Here is a 25498-nt window from a genome sequence, read left to right as displayed (position 1 = left end):
TTCTATTCTAAATCGCCCTAAAAAAATTAACTACACATTTTGTGTTATTAAAGACAATTTTTTTAATTTTGCTACTTCGTTCAAATTAAAAGAGGGGAAAAAATGTAACCCCTCAGAGATATTACATTAGCTTTCTGAAGCAGGAGCATTCACGTAGTGCGAATTCAAATTCCATCAGTCTGATTGGTTAAACATGTCTGTCTTGCTTTTGACATCTAACAGTGAGGAAGAATAAAGTTAGGATAAAACGAAAGCGAGGCAAAAAAAGTGGGGGAAGGGGGAAACTCATGAAGCTATTCTTGATTTTAGTCGCTAATTGGCTTAAAAAAGTGGCCAATTTTATGCAACTCATTGCAAATTAGTTGTTTTTACTCATATTTCTACTAAAATAGTCGCTATTGCTTTAAAATAGTCGTTTTAGTCGCCTTTTTAGTCTCCAATGGCAGCTCTGCATGAATTACATCGCGATTTTACGTTTTTAAAAATTCCTGCTACACTTTTTGCAGCAAATAATGTATTTATTTATATTTTAAAACAGATAACTTCATTTCAAAAAATTCCTCATTTTGCAACTCATTACAGATTTAAAGGGCAGAAAAATGACTAAAATAGTCATTCTCTGAACTATTTCTTTCATTAATCTCTTTGGTAACAATCAAGCAATACTTTTCTCTAGTATATACAATATCTTATTTTTATATTTAGTGTATATAAGTATAACAGGCAAAATTGCTATTAATATATATATAAATTATCCCTGGAAGGAGTTTGGTTTTTTCACGATTAACCCCCCCCCCCATGTAAGATGGGTTTTTACTTAAAAATCTGAGTTTTGATGAACTTTGTTATGATGAGGAGTCGCCATTTTATCTAAAAGGCAGAGCAATCAGGAAGACAGAAAACCAGTACTCATACATATCCTTCTCTAAAATAATTTGTGTTACTCTTTAATTGAGAATTCAAACGATAACTCCATTGTAACATAAAAAGCTTTAACATCTAAAAGCTTTCTTTATCCAAATTCCCTTTAATTTATTATTCAAAATGAAACGCGTTATGGTCAAATGAAAACAATTGTTATTCACCTCTGGTTTTTAAGTTTTTTCCCTTAACAAAGCAAAAAAGAGATCATCAGGATATGCTTGCATGATTTTCATTAACATTTATAGTGAAGTTCTTTTATTTTCTGTGATTTGGATGTTACTAAACATTTAAAAAAAATGAATGAAATATTGTTAATTGGATTTAAATCATTTTAAATTAAACCAATAAAGAGAACAATTCAAATTTTCAAAACAACTTATTTCCATCACAGGAGAATTGATTTCATTTTCTAAAAATAGCAAATAAGTATATGACCCCAAACAATATAACCTTTCACGATATGAAAATTTCATTTTTTTTTTATACATAAAATATATCAATAGTCACAGAAATCCAAAAACACAACATTGGATATGCAAAGCTACCAATAGAATACTTCAATCACTTTTGTACAATTTGTAGATGGTCCTTCAGCTCAACATAACAAATGTTTAAAATTTTTAAGACGATATAATTCAGTCGGGAGAAAGAAAAAAAAACTCGGGGGAAAAAGTGGCACGGCTGGAACTTTTTACCTCTAATTATCAATTTAGAACATTATAAAAAAAAAGTTAAGTAGTAATACAAAGCAATTTATAATAAATTGATGTATTAAATTTCAAATAAATTAGTCAGACAAAAAAAAAAAGCTGTTTTTAAAAGGTATAACTTTATTTACAAAATAACTTCTTACAATTGATTTGCACTATAAATTAACAAAACATTGAAAGAACTAAATTTTGTTTTAGCATGCTATCTTTTCTTTTATGAGAATATCAATTAAATTTCGTAAAAATTTAATAACACAACTGTTGTGACAATTACTAATCACTAAAATATTTATCGACCCCAAAATCATTTCAGGATTACTTTCTTGTAAAGCAAACTAGGTATTTTTTAATTTTAATTTTTACTTAAATTCAATAGAGAAATAGTTCTTGAAACTTATATACCAATTTTTCTATGAGTTTTGACAGTTAATATTTGATTTTTAAACATGCAGCATTAACAATACAACAGAAAATGTCTTGATACAAAATAGCGGCTTTTTGCTAATGTAATATGAATAGTTAATTGAGTCTAAACAAGCTTTCTAAAACTGGAACAGACCTTAAAAAGTTTCGGCTGTATCCCTCCACCAATATCATGTTTGCTAACTGTGATCAGGCTTGATATTCATGAAAGTTTTATTATTAAAAGTAGGAAAGTTTTCATCCGGTACAACCATTCAAGTATAATTTTCTCAAGTTTCATATATATATAATCAGACCCTAAAGTTAAAACTGACCTAAACAAATATTAAAAACAATCAATACATAAAATTAACAAGTCCTATCTTGTGAATGATATTGCTCATTTAGGCTATCTGTTTGTTTCAACATCAAATTATTGCTCAAAATTAAAATTGGGCTAAAATTATTAGAAGCAATCATTAAATGAATGAGTTGCTATCTTGTTGTATCACTTATTTTAACCATTCACTTATTTCATCATCAAATATTCTCTTACGACAAGTTAGTTATTAGTTATTGGCGCAAGAGCCAGTTATGGCTATAGCGAATTTCTCTTCCATCAAATTATGGCTACATCGCATTTTCTCTTAAACAAAATTGAATTAAAAATACTAAAAAGAATCAATGAGTAAAATGATTAAGTTACTATCTGGTGAGTGTTATCACTCATTTTGACAATTCATTTGTTTCAACATCAAATCTTTCGAGACTAAAAATATTAGAAACAATCAACGCATAAAATGATTAGGTAACTATCTTGTGAGTGATATAACATATCTCGGCTATTTATCTGCTTTAACATCAAATCATCTCTTTATGGGAATTATTTTGTGTTATCATTTTAAACATTAAAAAAGTCAAGAACACAATAATCTGAAAGGAAAAAGCTCTGCGAGAGATAATTATGAGGCGTAAAAAATTTTAATGACGGTATAAACTCTTAGGTTTTAGAATGAAAATAAACAATTTTTTTTTTTACTCCACTGATGCCATCTGTGTTTAGTTTTACACAGTTAATTATCCATAGAATTGAATTAATTGAGCTCTTTTATTGACATTCTAAACATTTTTTACTAATTATCACAATTTATCTACTGGAAATACACGTCTCCTAAATACAAAATTTCACTCGCAATCTCATCACTTTCTTTTTTAATGTTAAATACAAGATGTGTCCCATAACTCATGAAATGTATACATATTTAAATGTATATATATATATTGTAGTGCCTCACTATGTTCTGACTATTAAAGTTAAATGAGATGAAATCTATGTGTTATAATGTACTTAGGTATATTATGCTCCCTGTTCTAAGAACAAGTAATGATAGGTACTTTCAACCAATATTGAGTGATCAAGTTCTGCACAATAATCAGCAAAAAAAGGCAATGACGAATCACGGACATTTAAGTACGACCCAGAAACAAAGTGTTAAATTGCGAATGGCGCACTGAATTTCTTTAAAACCGTGTCATGGGTGAACAACTCCAAAGTAAAAAAAAAAAAAAATGCTGATTGTCTTTTCTCTAACACAAATGGCGTGGTACATAGTTTTTCTTCAAGGATACGCCATTAATACTATGAGGCTATTCTGAAAATGTTTGGGAAAAGGATCATCTGAAAGTTTAAACATATTGCTGCGATCTGGCTTCTGCATCATGACTATTTGCCTGACACAATCCTCAGCGCTTCATGGTCAACCATGCCATTGCCAGTCTACAGTAAAGACCTAGCCCAGGACAATTTTTTTCTCCAAAGCTTTTGCATTAAAGACAGTTGCCTGAAACAATCTTCTGCACTTTAGCCAATTTATCCTAGCATAAGCACTCTGGGACAAAGACCCAGCTCAAGTCCATTTCTTTTTGCTCCGAGGAACAAGAATACACTAAAAAATGCCGTTTTTATGTCATTGATGCTGGTTAAACAGCAATAGCCTTAACAGGGGTCTGTCTAGGTTTTTCTGAGAGGTACCTATTTTGTGAAAATTTTGACATAATTTGTGAAAAATTAAAAATATTAAAAAATCAACACAAAAATATGGTCAAAATATGGATTTATCATTTCTTAAGGGATATAAAAATAAAATTTTAAGAAAAAGTATTTTGTGAAAAGTATTACCGTTTTTCCTAAAGTTGAATTTGCGAAGGTACCGCTAAACGGTAGTAAACTCGGCCTGGACAGACACCTGATTAAAGGATGTTTTTTTTCATGGGTATGCATAGATCTAGGAGATTCACTGAAAAATTTTTTTAGATAGTCATGGAAACTTAAATTTTTAAAAATATATATATTCTATGACTTTTGGAACACACCTTAAAATTATATAACTTAAAAGTCAATTCAATTTAAAAAAAAAAGAAAGTAAATGAACACCTTAATATAAGATTGAATTACTTAATATTGATCAATTTTGCAAGGGCTATTTTCTTAAAATCTCCAAACAACACATTTCAATAAATTACACTTGGAAGCTCTCATTAAATCAATTAGCAAGCTGTAGAGTTATTGAGTTCAAGAGGGGGGGGGGAATCAAAATTCAAAGTTGAGAGAAAATTTTGCTCACTATTTCTTCAGACACTTAAAATTAACAATAATGATAGTTTTATACAACTACATTTTTTACACATAATGTATTTTTAACACATTGAGCATTACCAATTTAATGTATGCCGTAAAAAAATTTTAATTATTAAAAAATGCATGAATTTTTTAATGTATCAGTCAAACTTTATACAAATAGATATACCGTCAATTGAGTTATTCAACTTATTATGTAAGGTACGACAGAAATGCGAATTAAGAAAATTGATATTAAAGATATAAGAGTCATTGTTTAAATAGTGGGCAAAAACTCTTAGATCATTTCGGGGTAAAAAGACTAAAAATACATTGACTTAATAGGCTTTTATATTTGCCTAATTGGTGGTGCCTCTGTTCAACAGAATAAAGCTGGAGGTGTACTAGTTTTAAAATAAGACAAGAATGACTTGTATGAACTTGTGAGAGAGATAGCTCCATTTCTTTAAAAAGTAAAGTTGACGTACTATTCAAATAACAGAAAAAATGCTTTGCAGAAAATAACTATATTAAAAGATTACTATGCCATCAATTTAATACTATTTTCTATAAAACAAACACAGTTACTAAAATTAATATTTTTAAAAAAATAATGTTTTTTTTTTTTTTTTTATTTATTTTTTTTTTTTTTAAAGTTACTAAATTTAGAACTAAAAGATATAAACCAATTTTGGTTACTACTTTTCAACTCTTTTTCTTTCCGTGATACAAAATTTTAAATGCACATGACGTAAATTAATCATTTAGAAAGCATTCTTTGAAACAGTAGTACCCTTCAAAATTATAGGGGGGGGGGAAACGAGAATTTTTTTTCCAATTCATTGCTTTGTTTTTCTTGTGAGAACTATTTTTGCTCATGTTAAGGTTTTTTTTCTTTTTTTTCTCAAAAAAACTTAAAGAAATTTATTTTACAATCAAATACAAAATATAGCATTAAAAAATTATATGCAATTTGAAGTTCACAAAAATATTTTGCTACTAACTGTATCAGATTATTGGGCAATAGGCATATGGCAAATAGTAGAGCAACATAATATAGTATATGACAATACAAACAAAGAACAGGCAAAAGTAAATCACAAGAAAGTACTTTTGGTTTCAACATTTGAAATAGGTAACCAGCACCTGTATAATCTATTAAAAATATTTGAAAAATTCTTTTCAATTAATTATTGCACATTAACACAACCTATATGAAATAAAGAGGAAATTTACAGTAGCAAGTTACATCTTATACATTAAAAATAAAAAGACAACAAAACTTTTAAATACAACCATTAATTTAACAATATATTTTGGTATTACAGAACAAATTCAAAGTTGTTCTTTACATTTTATCAAATTTGATAAAAACTTTGCATATAAAATTACTCATTTAAACAAAAAACCAAAATAATTAAATATCACTTCATTAAATAATAAAAGCTCATTAAATATTTTGGAAGGCATTTATAACGAGTCAAATAGTTTTAAAAAATATCGATACAATTAAAAGTATAGATGCAATTCATATTTCAAATAAATTAATTTTTTTGCAACAATTTTGTGTGCTGCTCAAAATTATGACATAAAATACTAATACCAATTATAAGCTAATTTCAGTTGAATAAAAGTAAACAATGTAAAAAGAACATAAATAATGCCATGAAAACAGTCAAACTATGGTTCCAGTTCTAAAATGAAGAACCTCTTTTCATGTTAGAACACAGAATGAAAAAGGGAAACACAAAGACGAAGAAGAAAATTTCAAACAAGTTACAAAAAGTCAATAATAAAGGGGAACAAGCTAGAATAACATAATAATAAAGAAAAAGGATTTGTCCGGTGTCAGGGTGAAAACCAAGTATGTAAATATTAAAAGAAAATATAATTTCAAACATTTGGATAGAATGGAATACTATAAAAGATAATTAACTAAATAGTTAAGTTTTTCAAAATATGAAATGATTCACAGAAACCTGAACAAATGGCTGATGGGCAGTATTGAATAATTATTGCAGACTGATTTCTTTAGGCTTGTTTCCTTATTGGTTTAACACTCTTATTTATTGTGGTAACTTGTTTGTAATTTTTCTCCACATCTCTGTGCTTCCCGCTTTCATTCTGTTTTTTGATACTAAAGAATGTCCTTTATAATGGAACCGATGTCACACCATTATTTGTACTCTTTTGTCACTGTTTTACTTTATTCACATAGCACCAGTCTATCTTTTTCTCACTTGACTATTTTCAAATATTCGCTACACATATATGCAAATGAGCTATCAACATAATTTAATATTATATTAATAGAGTCTCAAAATTCACATACTTTAATGGTTATTAAAAAATTACATAACTATTAAAAAAATGTAGCAGAAGTGCTTACATAATAGAAAAAAAATATTGATTTTAACCACCAAAAGGAGTAAATTTAATTATTTTGTTTTTAACTTCTAAAATCTATCAATCACTAACAGTAAACTAAAATCTAAGCAAACATTTTTTTAAAAAAGAATTGCAGGTTATCACATAAAACTAATTTTTCAAAACAAAGAGAACACGATTAACTAAATCAGAAAAACTTCAATGAAAAATGTTTCCTTTAATAAAAAAGAAAAATGAGGTAAATGCAATAAAAATGAGGGAAAAAAAACAAAACAAAATAAAATCATAAAAATATTTAAAATCAACAATACAATTATGAAAATCTAAACCAGATAGTTATATTCTTTCTATTTTGCTATGAATTCAGATCTACGTCTTCGAACAAATCACATATTTTTTCATCGGTAGATGTGGACGGAGTATCATTCATGTTGGAAGGTGGAAGGGGAAGATCACCAGGCCGGCTGATGTTGGCACTTGTAGCTTTTTCATCTTCACTTACATCCATAGGTGGTTTGTTTAGATTTGGAGTAAATTTCAAACCTGAAAAGAAGTTTATTTAAATTTAAAAAAAAAAAGCATTTCAAACCTTAAAAATACAGTTTAATAGATGAATACAATACAAAAAAAATATATATATAATTATCAGGGCTAGGATGTTAATGACATCGAAATGTTCTACAAAAATGACATTAAAAATCATACAAAAACAGTCCTAAAAAATGTAGAGTTCTCTCTAAGAATGAAAAAGGGCAGGGTGCTTCCTGCTAAGAATAAAAAAGGGCACTCACTTACCTCCATTAAAATGTATCAAAATATATAATATTATGTAATAGCTGAATTTGATCCTCAATTTTTTAAACTACCCTCTTATACTATTTCATGTGTATATTTTATAATTAGTTCTCACTCATTATCAAATCACTCATTATATAATTACATAGTTCTCACACACTATCAAATCATTCACTATATAATTAGTTCTCACTCATTATCAAAATAACAGAAAAATTTTAAACTTTTGAAAAATAATTCAAGGCAAACGAACAAGGCAAGACAGTCTCTGTGTATAGTTTTCTTTTTTTTAAAAAAAAGAGAAAAAAAAGAGCTAAAAAAAGGATTAATTGATGAACAACTCTAAACCTTTTATATTTTAAACGGAAAATTATAAGAAAATAAACATTTAAATATGCATTTTTAAGTGAAAGGTAGGTACTTTATTTACGTTGCACTTGAGCTGCATAATGGACTATTAGCGACGGTCTGAGAAACGACCCCGAGGATGATCCAAAGACATGCCATTGCGATTTTGATCCTCTGCAGAGGCGGTGGCTCCCAGCACTTTACGGTAGAACAGTTTAACATGGATCGATGCTGCACACCCTCAGTCCTTATGCAGGCTGATCAAAGTGGTCACTCACCCACTTTCTGACTGCAACCAGTGATGCTTGACATTTGTGTTCTACTGTGTCTTTACGATCAGTCCACTGCGGAACGTCACTTTAATTTTATTTTCCTTTTTATATGAAAATTTTTTTTAGAAGATTACAAGACTGGTATTGATTTTGAAGAGATTTAAGTTATCTTTAGATGTATAATTAACATAGTTTAATAAATTGATAAACTTTTCTAATTGTCTCAATTTCCAATTACATCCAATTAAAATTTAAAATAAATTATTGGTGATCCTGCTAGTCTAGACTTATTAGCAATTTTCTAACAATTGGTGTCTTATGAATTGAGGATAAAAATTGATATTAGTATTATTATTATTTTTTTTTTTTGAACAAGACTAGGAAAGAATCACGTCGTTTTTATTGAAAGGCTAATCCATGTGGGCAACAGCTAGACAGAGAAAAAATTAAACTATAAAAATTAGGTCTGATATTTTTAACAACTCAGTTAATAGAAAAATTAAACCTAAGCCTTTGATAAAGAAGGACGATTTAAACTAGAAAAAAAGTATGGTGACTGAAGCTCAGTTCTCTCATATTTTACTATCAATGTACTTTCAGTTAATTTCATCAACTGAGAGTGTATAATATTTAGTAGTAATAAATGTAACACTTAAATTTTCATTTTCAATCTCTGAAACAGCATAATAAACTACTAATTCTAGGTGCATATTTTCTTTTTATTTAATTACTTTTTAAATTATGTATGTATCACGATAATCTAATCTTTTAAAAAAATGCTAACATAGAATCAAGATCTAAGTTACTATTGGCAAAAAAAAAAAAAATTCTTACTTGATTCCAAAGACAAATCTTGACACAAATTCTCGTTATCAGAAGTTACATCAGTTTCGGTAGCAGAAGATATGCTTTCCGAGTCCCAAACTTTTATCATTGACAAAGGAGGACGAATAGCTGAAACAATTGAACATATAAAATTATTACACTTAATAACACAAAAAACTGTTTGCCTAAAAATACAAATATTTTTTGAAGTGCAAAAAAAAATTTTATCAGTCAAAAAATTTCCACCAGAAGAAAATTTAAAACACAGTTAAATTAAAATTAGGAACACATTAATTAAAACATATTAATTAAAAAGAGGTATTTCAATTCTAAAGTTAAAAACTAAGCAAACATGCTATATAAGTAATTGCACTTTTTATATGAACATGATGCAATTTTATGAAGCAATCATGACAGATTTTTTATTGTTTAAATACAATAATTTTATTATTCCCCCACTGAGTAAAGAATTCGTTTTAAGGTATACATTTTTTTAATAACTCATTAATTAAAAGAGTTTGGAAATCTTGGTTAAAGTGAAACAAGTTGAATAATCTTGGTAGCGCGAACAAGTTATGTCCACTAACTTTCTGGTGATTTGTGTATGGATCAGGATCCTAAAGTTACAATTTAATTTTAGATTATGCATTTTTACCATTAGAAACCATGGTTTGAGCTTGGTAATTAAAGCTGTACTAAAGTTATGTTCACTTACTTCCAATAGTTTTTCTAATATTATTAAAAATAAATAATAATTATTCATTTACATATTAAGATACGAATTATTTTCAGGCTATTTGTTTATTTTTTAGTAACTCATAAACTGAATTAGTCAGGTCGACTTGAGTGAAACAAGTTTAGTAACCTTGGCTGCACTAACAAAAGTCATGTGCAGCATATTTCTGATATATAGTGTATGAATTAAGATTAGTGTCTTTATTATTCATATATAATTAATTCTCCAAAGCCATGCACACATATTCACTTATGGCAATTTGTGTGTGAATTACCATCTTTGTTTTTATTATTGAAATATAAAAATAATTTTATCATTCCTATGATAAAAGAATGAAGATATGAATTACTTTTTTAAGTTATGTGTTTGTTTTTTAATAACTTATGTACGAAACTAATTGAAAAATTATTAAAATTCGAAGAAAAAAATAATTCTTATTAAAGATAGTATTATTAGTTATTTCAATAAACTTTCAATGAATAGTGATCACAAATTTAACTTACAAATTTCAGCATTAGCTTTGGCATCCCATTCAGCTCCGACGCCAGGTTCCCTAGGTGGCAAATTTAGCTTTCTCCTTTCATGAATTTCACTTGATATCATCTCTAGATTATGCAAGCATGCAGCATAGGACGCTTTAGAATCCATAACAGCTCTTTGTAAAGATTCAACACGAGTTTTTAAGTCCTACAAAATATCAAAACCACTACTATTCTAAACTTTTCAGACATTAATTATCAAATATGCTTAAAATATTGTGTGTCTCAAAAATGCCTGAATTTTTATTTTTGTTTATTTAATAATCATTAACTAACAGCCGACTCAATTTTGCTACTTAAGTTCAACTCCATAGCCTTGTATTTCTGTTTGAAAAATTGCCCATAAGATATAATCAGGGTAGACTGATTTAAACCAAATGGTTTTTTATTTAAAAAAAATATTTTATGCAATTAAATGTTCTATTATTTATATAAATTCTCCAGTTTGATTGTAACAAAAATATAAAAGGATGAAAAATATTTACAATTTTGACTTTAACTTCTACAGGTAATCCGTATTATTTCAAATAAACATATATCCACAATTTTTAAATATTTAGGGCAGAAATGTTTTTCCACAAAAACATTTATGTCAAACAGGGTTTGGATTTTATTCAGAAGAAACCTATTTTTTCAGAACAGTCAAAGAAACTCAGAAGGTAAAAAAAAAAAAAAAAAAAAAAAATCAGAAGAACCTAAACAAAATAGAAAAACAAAAATGACCAATACAATTGTTTAGAGTTAATTATTAACTCAAATTTAAATCACCCAAATAGTAACTAAAATTTAAATAAACTAAATTTAACACAATGACACAAAATTTACAGTTTATTTACCTCTTATTTTTTAAAATTATTTATTTATTGATTTTTTTTGTTGTTGACAACTTTGAAATCTATATAACAATTTATTTAAGAGTTGGTGTGAATTTTCTGAGAAGTTGTGTGAATATTTTATAACAATTTATTAATAGTACTGCTACAAAGCATATGCTGCTAAATGACATTAATGTAGAATTACAACATTTTTGTGTATACTAACTATTAAGGAGGTAAACTTTTACATGTATGCACTACTAAAAAGATATTTAGATATTAAATGCTAATTTGCTAGGTAAGTGGAGTTTTAAAAAACATAGTTTTATACCAAAAAATTCGTTTTTTTCCAACCCTGCATGTAAGTAATACTTTTTAATTCATAAAAAAATAAGGAAATATTCTTCAAAGTGGAAAAATTTATAAAATTTTAAAATACTTAAGGTTCATGAAATTATCTTTTCCTCCCCACAAGAACAACGTGACTTGATAACTTATAAAAAGTTTAAAAGCAAGTAAATTTCATGATTAAAATAAACTAAAATTCAATGTTAAAATTACTTTGTTCTGTTTAAATATGCAGCATCATTGCTAAAAAAATTTATAATAAATGTAAGTTTATTTCTTAGTATCGAAAAATCTATTTTATCTTTAATTATATTTATTTTATAATTACTTAACAATGATACTAAAAGTTAAAAAAGTATTTTTGATAACTAAAAATTTAGTACTCTTTAGGTATGTCAAACATTTTTAATAGAAAAAATATAATTGCAATAATTTTAATATTTTCAAAGCCTTAATGTTTCAATGATTAAACTTTTTTTTTTTTTATAAAACTTTATATGTTTTAAGTTTTCTTAAATTTCAAATTAATATAAATCTTATCATGAACATATCAATAATCACATTTCGAAATAAAATAAATACCTGCAAGACTTTTAGGAACACTTTCTTTTGTTCAAAATATGATCTAAAATAGAATATTTAAACATTATATAAATTGCTGTTTTTATGCAGATACATTTTTTTAAGCATTCATTATAACTTAGACTAATTTACTAGAACTCATTATAATGTCACAGAGAACTTTCATCCTCTCAGCTCTTGAATTATATGAACAATTAAAGATTACGATGAAAAATAAGAAACCATCTCTGCATAATGAACTTTTCTTTTAAAAATTGAAGCTACTAGAAACGTATTTAAATCACTTACAAAGAGTAAAACAGTTTTCAAGTGCTTCCTGAAAATTATAGCACCAAAATTACGGAATTATAAGAGTGAATATTAGTCTAACAAAAAATTTTTAATTAAATAACTTTGGTACATTTAAAAAATATAATAAGTTAAATTATGAAATATATATATATATATATATATATATACAGTGAAACCAGCCAAGTTGACCACCCTTGTAAGTAGGGCACCTGCATAAGTTGACCTCAATTATCAAGAACGGAATTTTTCCTATATAATACAAAAAAGCAAAACCTTTGTAACTTGACCACCTGTCTATCTTGTATGTTGACCACTGAAATAAGTCAATTTTGTCTAGGAGTATTATGGAATTCTATTCCAAAACCCTCATAAATTGACCAGAAAAAAAAAATTCAGAAAATTTTCTGTCATTTTGGCAATGTGTGTTAAAATTTCACTTGTTTGGTGAAGTAGTGTAAAAAGCTAATCTAAACCCTTTTGTGAGTTGCCAACAAGGGAAACTGTAAGGGGTCAGCTTTTGACCATTTCTTTGATCCGTTCATTGAAAACAGGTATGTTAGTTGAAAAGTTGCTCTTCCAATCGCAATAGTGAGCATTTGAATAAATGAACGCTTTGAAATATGCTTTGATCCTTTATTTATGGTCTTTGATCTTTAAGGGTAGTAAATAAATTTTATGTTCAAATAATTTTATTTTGTTAAAGTTTTCAAATTACATGTTCTCGTGCTCTGATATTTTAAGAAATTATATTTATTAAACGCTTCACATGCATAACTAACGAAATAATTTTTTTTTAAAAAATTAGTTAAATATTAGAATTATATGTATCAAATTGAAGTTCATTCAGGTTTAAACGCATTTCTTAAGATATTCATTTGCATATTTTCTGAATAAATTTTTTAAGTCAAGTAAAAAAAAAAAAAATTAAATTTATAGCAGCGAAAAAGTAAACAATGACCCACCCCCTCTATAAGTTGGCCACTTGTCTAAGTTGACCACTAAAACAATGCACCACAAGTGGTCAACTTACACAAGTTTTACTGCATATATATATATATATAGCAGAAGGTCTACGAAGCGCTTTTGAAAAGTAGAGAAACTTCACTGATAGCAGAAAAGAAATGTTATTGTGAGCCTGATGGTAACATGGACTATAACCTTGAATGTTTCACTTTTCCCACAGGGTTATTTTTATGGTGAGCCAGGTTAAAGCAGCACAACTTTGAAATGTTTGAGTTAATTCAGAATCCCATCAGATGAGAATCAAAATCTTGTGTGCCTGTCTTCATACAGCCTTTCAAAGCAAAGCACTACTCAAATGGGAAATTTTAGAATATCCAGGATACAGTCAGGACCTTTCACTTATTCCTTCAACTGAAAAAAGTGTCTTGCAGCGCAAAACTTTTACAACAAAAATGAGATAAAAAAAATGGCTCTGATAACAAGCAGCAAAAATCCATGACTGTGAAATACAAAAGCTTGTATCCAGACCTAACAAATGCTTTTACAATACTAAGTGGCAACAATGTCAAAAAATATAAGTACCAGTTAGAAATTTGTAATGTACTTTTAATCAATTAAAAATGTTTCAAGTGAGTATGTGGTATTGTGTTTTTTACTTTTCGAAAATGCCTCTCATATAATGCCATTCTCCATAAACCATATTAACTTCACAATCTCTACAGCAAACCAAAATTGATAAATTTGTTGGTTGTTAGTTCTAAAATTCTTGATAATTCAAATTTTTTCAGTAAAAAAGTAAATACTCAAGTGAATAATTTTGTGTTAAGCATATGTATTTAAAAATTATATTGAAATATTATCTTTCTCTCTCTCTCTATATATATATATATATTGTTAAGTTTAAAGGGATGAGATATAATTCATCTAGTATAAAAGTACATATAATGTAAAGGCTCATGTTTCAAGGCTTGTATTATAAAAATTTTCTACTGTAATTATCAAACAGAAGTTTTTAAATGAAGTATTTGGATTAAACTAAATATAATTTTTCACCTAGATTTAATTATCTCCTTTTTCAATTGCTGTTCTAAGATTTTAACTTTTTCTACTGCAGCAGAAAAAGTTTGAGTTGTTCTCTTATGTTCAAGCTCATTTTCTTCTTTCAAAGCTTCTGCATTCATTAGCTGAAAGAATAACGCTCATTATAGTCAACAATACAAATAGATTTATATATATATATATATTATTTAATATCATTAAAAGTGTAATTTTTACAACAACAAAAAAAATTCATAGTTTTATATGAATACACAAAGGCTGCTAATATGACTCAGAATCCTATTAATTAAAGTATCTTAAGGTTTTTTTATTTTATATTTTCTAATAGCAATTAATGCTAAGATTATCAGATAATGAGGATAACTATTTTTACATATTTTGTTGCAGATAGCACAGAAAAATTATTTTGCTATTTTATACTATATGTGGACAACACGCATCTTCAGATTTTAAATAAAGTGCTTCGACTACAAACGTTTTAAATTTCTCTCACTTTAAAATAATTTGAAATGGCATTTCAAAGGTATTATTTCAATGCTTTTTCTTTAATTTTTTAAATTAGTCTTAAGAACAATAAAAAAAAACTTTTGTAAAAAAAAGTTATGTAGTGTTTTTCAAATTATTTTTCGGCTAGGAGACGATGTTTAGAGATGCCAGACTACTCTGAACTCAAGGCAACAGATTTTTCGTACTTATTGTATTCAAAAGATCAGGTTTGTGGGCAGGACACATAGGATTTAGTGTACAAAATTTTATTCAATCCCCAAAAATAATAAAGCCTTTATAATTTCAAATTTAATTACAATGCACTGAATTCACATAAAAATAAATATCCAAATCTTTAATTGATATTTAAACTAAAACATTAGTTCATTAATTTTAAGATTATACTAATAAATTATGAAACATAAAATTATACTGCATAAACTTGAATGATAACTAAATATAACGTAAAGATCATAATTTTACAAAATCAGTTATTTTGTTTCATCAATATATTTCAAAAAGATTGCACAATAAAATTACAGTTTAATTAACATACTTTTTATTTCTTTACTCATTAAAGCTTTTGTCATTTTCGTAACTGCTCAGCAATGTTCACAGAAAACTACACTAAAATATTGAGGTTTGGGCAAATTAAGAGAGAAAGAAAAAAACGAATTACTTTCATTTAAATAGTTTTGCATTAAATATATTTTACAGACTATTGATTTTACAGATTGTTGAGAAACTATTGATTTCTTTAGAGATTGTGCTAGACTTTGGGAACTTCAGGTCTTTAGGATCCAGGACTCCCATATTTCTAAGGCAATTTTTACTGAACCCAACTTAAAATATGAATTTCATTAATATTCACATTCATAAATCAATGAATTTCAAATCAAAAAGTTTTATTTACTACTTTGAATTAGAACTGATTAAACACTTGCATCAAGGAAAAAGCAAAAAAATAGATACCCAGAATTATTCTATTGTTCTCATTCAGCTATCAATAACAAAGAGAAAGAATTTTTTTACTACAGTCAAACCCCGCTATAGTGAACTCGGCTTATAGTGAACTCCCGGATATAGTGAACGAAATGTTCGGTCCCATGCCTTGCTATACACGTATAATGTTATTTTTAGTGGATATAGTTAGCCAAAAAAGTGAGGAAGTTGGATATAATGAACTTTTTTCAGTCTTCGACTGATTTCCCCCCAATTTTGAAATTTGTACTTCAAAATAGATACATATACAGATTTTTAAAACCATCTATAGAAACTACTTTTATGTGCTCGAATGGCAGGTTAGACAGGTTCAAAAAGCGGAATAACAGAAATTCAGGAAAAATTATCTGAGTCGGGAAGTGTTTCCATATCTGATGTTGAGGATTGCACATCAGCTAAAGATTACTAATTTTTTTTGTACGCAAGACGAAGAGTGATGAAAAATAAAACAATTTTTTGCTACTACATAATATTTTTCAGTCATTTATATGAATATAATGAAATAAAAGGAAGAGTTTGGGAACCATTAGTGAAATTGCCTGCGTAACGGATATAGTGAACTCCCGGTTATAGTGAACCGAAATTTCGGTCCCTTGAAGGTTCACTATAGCGGGGTTTGGCTGTACATAAATCTGATCAGATGCTATTTTTTCTTCCAACTTGAAGAATAACCCATCCCAAAAGACACAATTTTTTTGCCATTTAATATTTCATAACTTATTTTTAGCATCATCCCTCAGGTTTTGGCATATTTGTTTTATAGTATGTAAGCAGAATCAGTGGTGACATAGATCCCCATTTAATAATAGTTCAAGTAATAACTTGTTAAATTTGTATTATAGTTCCTTACCAATTTTTTTATTCTTTTGGTATTGCTAAAATAAACTTCTTAAATTTAACTATGGACAAAGATGTTTTGATCAAGATAGTCTGAAACGCGATTCTTATTGTGGATTTCATTGTATCCAGTACCTTACAAACCCTGAAAAGTATTCTATGATCAAAATGTATGACATTTTTGCCTATTAATAATGAACATCTTAAGCAAGTTGAATGGCTAGATTCTGACTAATGACGCTCTAAAAAGCTTCTCAATGCGACGCTCTAAAAAGCTTCTCTATGATATAACCAGTATATACTAAACCAGCATACTAAATTACAGCATAATAAATTTTTTCTCTTGATATTTCATAAGTTTAATTTCACATCAATATACATTTATTATACTAAGCAAAAAAAGAATGAATAATTTACAGGGGTCTGTCTAGGTTTTTCTGAGAGGTACCTATTTTGTGAAAATTTAGACATAATTTGTGAAAAATTAAAAATTATCTTTAAAAATCAACACAAAAATATGGATTTATCGTTTCTTAAGGGATACAAAAATAAATTTTAAAAAAAAAGTATTTTGTGAAACTAGCATTTTAGTTGAATTTGTGAAGGTACCGCTAAACGGTAGTAAATTCGGCCTGGACAAACCCCTGATTTAGATCTTATGTTTTTAAAATAAACAAATACAGAATTAAATATAAATGGGACGTATAATTACAATCAAATTGGGAAAATAAGAGTTGGCATATGAAATTTACTGGTAATGAGAAATAAATTATGCAATTATTATTTATATTAATGCATATTTAAGACGGATTTCAAAAACAAAATATACTTCATTAATACTTTAGTAAAATACACGAGAGAACTTTACACATATTATACATTTGGTATATGAATTTCAATTTATAGATGCAATTATATTTTTAAAAAGATAAAACAATTAGGAATGTATGTAGGTAAAGGTCTTACTTTTATAGTTTCTCTGTTAAGCATTTCTTGCCAAGCAGCATCAAACTGATAATCGTCTTTTTTCGAATCAAACTTTTTTTCTGCCATTGCTATAGTTTCCCGAGCTTCTTTATGAGCACTGCATGCCCTGTGATAACGAATAGCAGCCTCTTCACACTCAAGTTTAGCCTGTAAGTTTATTACACCAAAATAAATATTATAGCAAATAAACTTTTCACCGTCTTAATTAATAACAGTTAGGTACAGTATTAGTTTTAAAAGCATAATTAAAATATTAATGTGGACATAAAATTAACAGTATTAGTGAATTTTAATAAAAAATTGTTCCAAAAATTATCTCAAGAGTGATAGTGACACAAAGTGAAAAACCCTAAAAATTTTATGAGCAAAAAATAAATATCAAAATACCAATTTATATAGCATACATGTTTCATATTTAACATAATTTTTAGTACTAACAATTATAATTAAATTACCTACTAATGAAGAATATCACAACTTTATTGTAACTAATTCAAGAAAAATACTTTTATAAGAATCACAATATTGGATTTTAAAATCACTTTAATATGAATTGTGAAATTGGATTTTAAATACTCGAAAAAAGAAATTGTGATATTGAATTTTTAAAACACATAAATAGGAGTTGCGATGTTTGATATTTACCATTGACAATACAATTACTCTTGAAATAAAAAACTGAGTCTATTTGGCGAATAGGGCTTTCTACGGGCTGAGAAGATTTATTAACAAAGTTCTTAATCTACAGAACTCTTGTCGGGCCAATCTTGACATATGTCTCTGAAGCTTGGACAATCACAAAACTGGAGTAAAATTGCATCACTAATTTTGAGAGAAAAATTTTGGAGAAGGAGATTTAACTTTGAACTGTACAAAATTTATAAAGAACCTGATATTATTAAATACATAAAAATAAATAGAATGAATTGAATCGCCCACGTTATTCGAATGAGTGACGACAACACAATAAAAAAGATACTGCTTTTTAGACTCATTGGAAAAAGAAAGCGGGGAAGGCCGCGGTTGAGACGGGCTGACTCAGTGGAGTCTGATTTTCTGGCAATTAATGAAAAAAAAATTGGATTTCAAAGATAAATCAGAAGTCGTCGTGGAGAAATCTTCAAAGGAAGGCATTGGCTCACATTGGTCTGTCTGGCCAACTATGATGATGATGATGATGTTTGATATTAAAATCACGCTAATAAAAATTGTGATACAAACAGATTCAAATATTCAAAATGGCGAAAATCTGCCAAACCAAAATAATGAAATTTGTGCAAGAATCAACTTCTCATTAATGGGTTCTAGCTTCAAAATTTCATTGAATTATGTGTTCTTGATTTGAGGAAGTTCGCAACCTAATGCTCTTGAAATACATGAAATTTTGCGATAATCACATGTCCTGCTTTTAGACCTGGAAGAATGATACGGAAAGCACAAAACTCCAGGGTACATCCAAAATACAACCATCCCTAATATGTAATTCAATTTGATTATGGAATGAGAGGCAGGGCGAGAAAGGACACATTTATTTAAATTCCAAGTAAAATCCCTAAATTTAAAAAAAGTAAAAATTTCAGCAAGACAATTAAACATTTAATTAATCCTTTGGCATTTCTTGCATAAAATTAACTATACTCTGATTTGCTTGGTTTCTTGTGGCACAGACCAATGTCATAGTTTTATAAAGAAAAACAGCATAAATAAGTGACATTAGTTCAATCTAATGTATAAAGCTACAAATGTAAGTAAACAAAGCCGATCAACAATAAAAATTAACAGCCGATAAACAGTTCAAAATAAATTTCCCAAATTTAAAAAAAGTAAAAATTTCAGCAAGAGAAATTAATATTTAATTAACCCTTGGGCATTTTTATGCATAAAATAAATTATAGTCAGATCTGTTTGCTTTCTTGTGGCACAGACCAATGTCATAGTTTTATAAAGAAAAACAGCATAAATAAGTGACATTAGTTCAATGTAGCTACAAATGTAAGTAAACAAAGCCGATTAACAACAATAACATTTTAATTTGAGTATCAAATGAAAACTAAAAAAAACTCTTATAATTTTTTGTACCTAAACAGTAATAATCCCTTATGTTTACTAAACTTAAAAAAATCTTATTATTGTTACCCTTAAAGATTCTTTAAATTTAAAGTTATATCAAAGAATTTTTATAATTTTTTCAGGCTTCAAACAATACAAAGACAAACCACATTTTCCAAATTATTCAGGAGGGCACTTATGGTGAAAAGCACAATGATTTCCACATGATAAGATGCTTCTTTGTATTGAGCTGATATCTAGAGAAAATTTTGGAGACTTGTAAAATACTTACCTACCTGGAAACATTAGAAACTAGTTTGGTGAATTTGGGAAAGTTTGATTCATTCCTATATTTCGATTCCATTAGATTTTCATTCAAAAGGAAACAAACATAAAAAAATAACAATTGAGAATAAGAAAAATAAACTTACAGCTTGAGCTGCTTCTTCGGCTTCATAATAGGGTCTTGCAATGCGGACACACTTGCCTAACTTTTTGGCAATCAGTTTCAGTCTCTGACTATATTCACTCAAAGTGTTGCGAAATGTAGCATTTGCATCCTACAATTGGTAAATGTAGACAAGTATCATTTGATGAGTAACAATTTCAGAACATCAAAATAAAACATCATAATCAAAAACATAGCACAGTAATTTCCAATCGATATTTTTGCCGCTAGAGTTCAGGCAAGAATTCCGCAATCAAAGTGGATTTCATCAAAAATAATTTTTTACAAAAAATATTCTTTAATAGTTGACCAATATCAATACAATCAGAAAATGGCATAAACTATTATTTGTATATAAAAAATCCAGTGGGATAAGAGACGTTTCCAATTATTGAAGATGGACTTATGAATGTGTAAAAAATTCCAACTTAGAACATGAGAATTATGTGTCTGTTTATGTTTCAGGGGATTGGGAAAAAATATATATTAGAACAATCGTATGAAGCGATAAAAAAAAAAGAGAACTTGTGATGAGGAAAAATCAATCACGAAGGCCGAGTGGAAAGTTAAACTCCCTTCCGTTAGAGATTGTTCTCGGTAGAGGACGTGTGGGTGAAGCACATAGGTCCAGTAGGGGGGGGGGGAAAGGAGGAAAACAAATTCTTGCCATTCTTATAAATGAAGTCATTAGTGTCATATGTTTGATGCACTGTGTTTCATTTTTCATCTTCCCTCCATGCAACAGCAGCCAGTAAGTAGTTTCGACTTTCTTTTTACACCATGATGTTAGTGCCTCTGAATATGAACATGGAAGCACGAGGCATGATTTCCCATGAATGAATTCAGAACAGGAAAAAAAAAAGAAAAGAACTTAGCATTAAAATAAATGATATAGTATCGAAAAATTTATTTGATTTTAGGAAATCAAAATTACTTTGTTCAATTGAAATTTTTTCAAATTTAAAGATCCAATGGCAAAATTAAATACCGTTACATAAGACACTAAAATAGTTTCATCTTTTAAGTTCAATATTAGAAAAATAATAACTTTTTAAAAATAAAAATAGCTTCTGAAACGAATTTTAGTGGTTAATGAAAAAAGTAAATTTGACTTTCTTAAATCTCTTACAATAGTTCATTCTTTTACAATGATTAAAACATTTTTCAAACAATAAAGAATATTCTCATATTGGTATGCTAATTATTTGCCATTGTTTAATTCTTGTAATTAAAAAAAAGAAAAAAAAAACAGTGGCTTCTTTTTTATGTACTTTTGAGTTTGCCTTCTTCTATGATTGGTTTTTAGTTTCCCAGTTCTTCCCTAATTTTAGCATGGGTATCATTACACAGATCTTCTCAAATGTTACAGTTATAAAAACATAAAAATTTTAAAGACAAAAGCTTACATCAAGCTGAAGTTCAAGGCTATTAATCTCATCAGTATAAGAGTTTAAATACTCCAATTGATCCTGAAAATAAATTATAAATTAATAAAATATATAATTTTTATTTCATCAGCAAGATAAATTAAAAAACAAATTTATGAAACTATCTTGTTACAACCATAATAAGGGAATAAATGAACTTACAACATTTGATGGATATAGCAAATTAATTACAATTTTTGAACAAAGAGTAATAAATACTTAGTTAACAGTATTTAAAACACCATTTGTTAAAAAAGAAAAGAAAGAAAATAACATGGTTTTAACTTTTTTAATTTCTAGATTTAGAATTTTTCCACAACTATAATAAAGATCAAAATAGCTCGTTGATAGTACTTTGTAGAATTCTTAAACTATGGTAACACTTAGCATGCTTTCACCTTCAGCCAATGAATAGAAGTAAGCTTTACACTAATTACTAACTGGACTTTGAAATCAATTAGCTACCTATATCTCATAAGTGCACAGAACATGGTGCTTAAAGTGGGCAACGCAGGAATTTAAAAATACATTTTAGACTACATGAAAGTGAAAATTATAGAGAATGGTGAACACATCAACAGTGCTTTCACTACAGCGCGAGAATCTCACATATTTTTTCTTTTCTCGCAATAAAAAAGATTAACGCGAGAAGTTCGCGCACTCTATTAATTAATTTCAAAATGCGCGAATTTTGGAAAAAATTTCGTCTTTTGCCGTTTTGAATAAAATCTGTTTCACTTTTCTTCCTTGATCTTTCATTATTTTGAACATTGGTCCTTGTTATGTAGCTTCCCTATTTACCAGTATTGTTCAGAACAGCAGAACACCACCCACTCGAACCACGGAACCCCTTTCAGAACACATTTCTCTGCAACCACGTGTTCACCGCAGGTAAGGTTTCTTCATGTAAGATGGACAAATAACTTGTTAAGGTGACATCTTCTACTCCGTAAAGGAATAATTGAAAATGAAACAAATGTCGGTGGAAATGGTCAAAACGAAACAAATACGGATATTTTTCAGCAAAATAAATGTAATAGCTGATGAAAAAGTAGATATAGAACATTTTCCATATGATGAAGCAGCAAAAGTATTCAATTAGAAGATGTTAAAAATGTATTATAATTAAAGAAATAATTTTTTTCAAAGTCTATTCATGTTTTTTTAAATTTTTAGAAATCTCACATAACTTTTTGAATTCTCACCCTGTTTTTGACAAAGGGTGAGAAATTCTCTCCCATTTTTTTTTCTGTAATGAAAACACTGCATCAAGATGTATCACAACTGAACAAAACAGAGGGAAAAGATATGACATTTGCATGCTTTTAAGATAAAGTATTTAAACATTGCATTCAAAAAATTGAGAAGCTTTCTATATTGGTGCTTGCACCAAAATATCCAAAGTTTAACAGCTTAATAGCAGTGGCACGCTATAAACCAAACAAAATAAATAGATCAGGGCTAGACTAAGCATACACGTCCCAAGGCCATTCAAATTTTTGGGGCCCTTAGATTAAATTTTTTTTCCTGTATATATTTTATTTATTAAAATATAAAAGTATTTATAAATCTTTTCATTTAAGAAAGCAATATGATTAACATTATGTAAAAAAATATCGTATTTATTAATATATATTTGAAATTTATTTTTTTTTAAAAAAATCGTTTTTTCTTAATTTTTTAAAATTTATTTTCAAAAAATCCATTTTAAGGGGGCCCCAGGCCATGGCCTAAGGGGTAATCCGGCACTGAAATAGATACAAATAAATAATAAAAAATAAATTACAGAATGAAACCAACTTACTAATTAAAATTAGTCACTCTACTGGGAAATCCACTACTTTTTACTAATATTTTTCCCTCACAATATATTCCTATCCAAGTGAAATGACGAGACAATTTCATTTGGTAATTCAAACTGACTTGAATAAGTAACGATAGGGAAATGTTCTACAAGTAATATTTAATCAATGAGAAAAAGGAAATATTCAATTGTTTAAACTTAAATGCTGTAATGTACTAAATATATATTGCTAGATTAAAAACTTCATTCATTTCAAAAATATACAAATGAGAAACAACAGATGACATGTTTCAAATGCTCAAATACAGACACCTATTTTCGAAATTTGCCAGACATGAATAAAAAACAAACAAAAGACATGAATAAAAAACAAACAAAAGTGATTTTTCTAGTTTTGTTTCTCACCTTTATTTTTCTATTTTTTGTTGGCAAATATTGTGTAGTGTTTTTATTTTCAAATCAATTTTGTTTCTTTTCATTCAAGCCTGTGAAGTCGTGAAAATGGGTACCTGTTTTGAGTGAACTGTAATTTCTCATTTGCATACTTTTAAAGCGCATGAAGTTTTTTAATCAGTATCTAACCACTTCAGCTTTTTGGGATTATCTATTAATATATACATACATATTAACAGTATATATGGAATATAATTCTCATACTTACTAGTGAAATGCTACTTTAAAACCCAAATTTAAAAAGTTATTAAATTTAAGGAATCATTAAATTTTCATCAACAGCTTGAAATATTAAAATGATAAAGAAAAAAATTAGTACATTACTTTAACTCTGGGGTCAACGGCTTCTGAGCTCTCATCCATACTTTGGCTTTCAATTCTTTATTTCTTATCATAGGGATGCATCAAGATATGGAGACTGCAAAATATGAATTTAAAAATTAAAATTGCAAGTGAAAACAAGTATTTTCCAGAACTACAATTCCATAACAAAAAAGAATTTAATGAAAGCAAAAAACTAGAGGAAATCATTTCTAAAACAGCTATTACATACATATTAATGAAATACATATTGCACAGCCGAATATACTGTAAAAACTTTGTAGGCTGAAAAACTAATTAAGCTAAGTTTCAAATAAATTGACCTAGCAAATTTGAGTTCATACTTTTATAAACAATAATATTATAAAACAGGATTAAACGGACCTTTTTCAAAAATAACTTCATAAAATGGATACAACATAACTAAAACATAGTTACTGGTTATTCCTCAGAAAGAAATAATTGCTAAAAGGAAATAATTATTTTCGAAGAACTAAATTCAACTTTAGCTGGCATTGAGCTTGCATCCGTTCTGTATTTGTTTTGTTTATGAATTCAATAACGATGAAGAGGTAAAATTTATTGATTACGCAAGAAAAATAGTAGTGTGCTAGATGCAGGCCACAGTTAATCTTAGGAACCGTTTACACTTGTATTGAAACATTTTAAGTACGTGAATTTGGAGATGCGATCAAGAACTTGATTGGTGAAATTTTGTTTATCCTCAAAAGACCCGTCAATCAGGTTCACATTCGTATCTCTTAATTTCCGTCCCGCAGTGGACTGATCGTTAAGACACGGTTCCCAGCAGCTCACCGAAGTCAAGCATCACTGGCTACGGTCAGTGTGCCGGTTGGTGACCACTTGGATCAGTCTGCGTAGGGACCGAGGGTGTGTGGTATTGGTCCTCGTTAAACTGTGCTACCGTAAAGTGCTCGACTTCGCGCGCAGGTCGTCAGGTTACCGAAGTGGCAGATCATCGGGGTGCCATCACCTCCGCAGAGGTTCAAAATTGTGATGGCATGTCTCCGAATCATCCTCCGGGATGTTTCACAGACCGTCGCCAATAG

General features: G+C 28.2%; 1 protein-coding gene across 4 annotated transcripts; it reads right to left on the bottom strand.

Moving 5' to 3' along the window:
- Positions 1-1736: 1736 nt before the first annotated feature.
- Positions 1737-25075, bottom strand: LOC107437699 (SH3 domain-binding protein 5 homolog). 4 transcript variants are annotated; one of them, XM_043045902.3, is made up of 10 exons: positions 24661-25075; positions 24432-24525; positions 21830-21892; positions 20407-20535; positions 17906-18073; positions 14609-14739; positions 12302-12344; positions 10521-10704; positions 9291-9410; positions 1737-7584 (listed from the first exon to the last, which is right to left on the bottom strand). In XM_043045902.3, exons 2-10 carry the CDS (start codon positions 24468-24470, stop codon positions 7397-7399), a joined length of 1065 nt encoding a protein of 354 aa, XP_042901836.1. In that variant the 5' UTR covers positions 24471-24525; positions 24661-25075; the 3' UTR covers positions 1737-7396. The 4 variants fall into 4 exon arrangements, with proteins under 4 accessions (XP_042901836.1, XP_087007996.1, XP_042901823.1 ...); XM_087151870.1 differs by having other exon boundaries at positions 24773-25075; XM_043045889.3 differs by having other exon boundaries at positions 24813-25075.
- Positions 25076-25498: the final 423 nt, after the last annotated feature.

Source organism: Parasteatoda tepidariorum, chromosome 9 (assembly GCF_982258835.1).
Source record: "Parasteatoda tepidariorum strain Cologne lab strain chromosome 9, Ptep-v5.0, whole genome shotgun sequence".
NCBI classification, from domain to species: Eukaryota; Metazoa; Arthropoda; class Arachnida; order Araneae; family Theridiidae; genus Parasteatoda; species Parasteatoda tepidariorum.
This window is presented reverse-complemented; position numbering and strand designations above follow the sequence as displayed.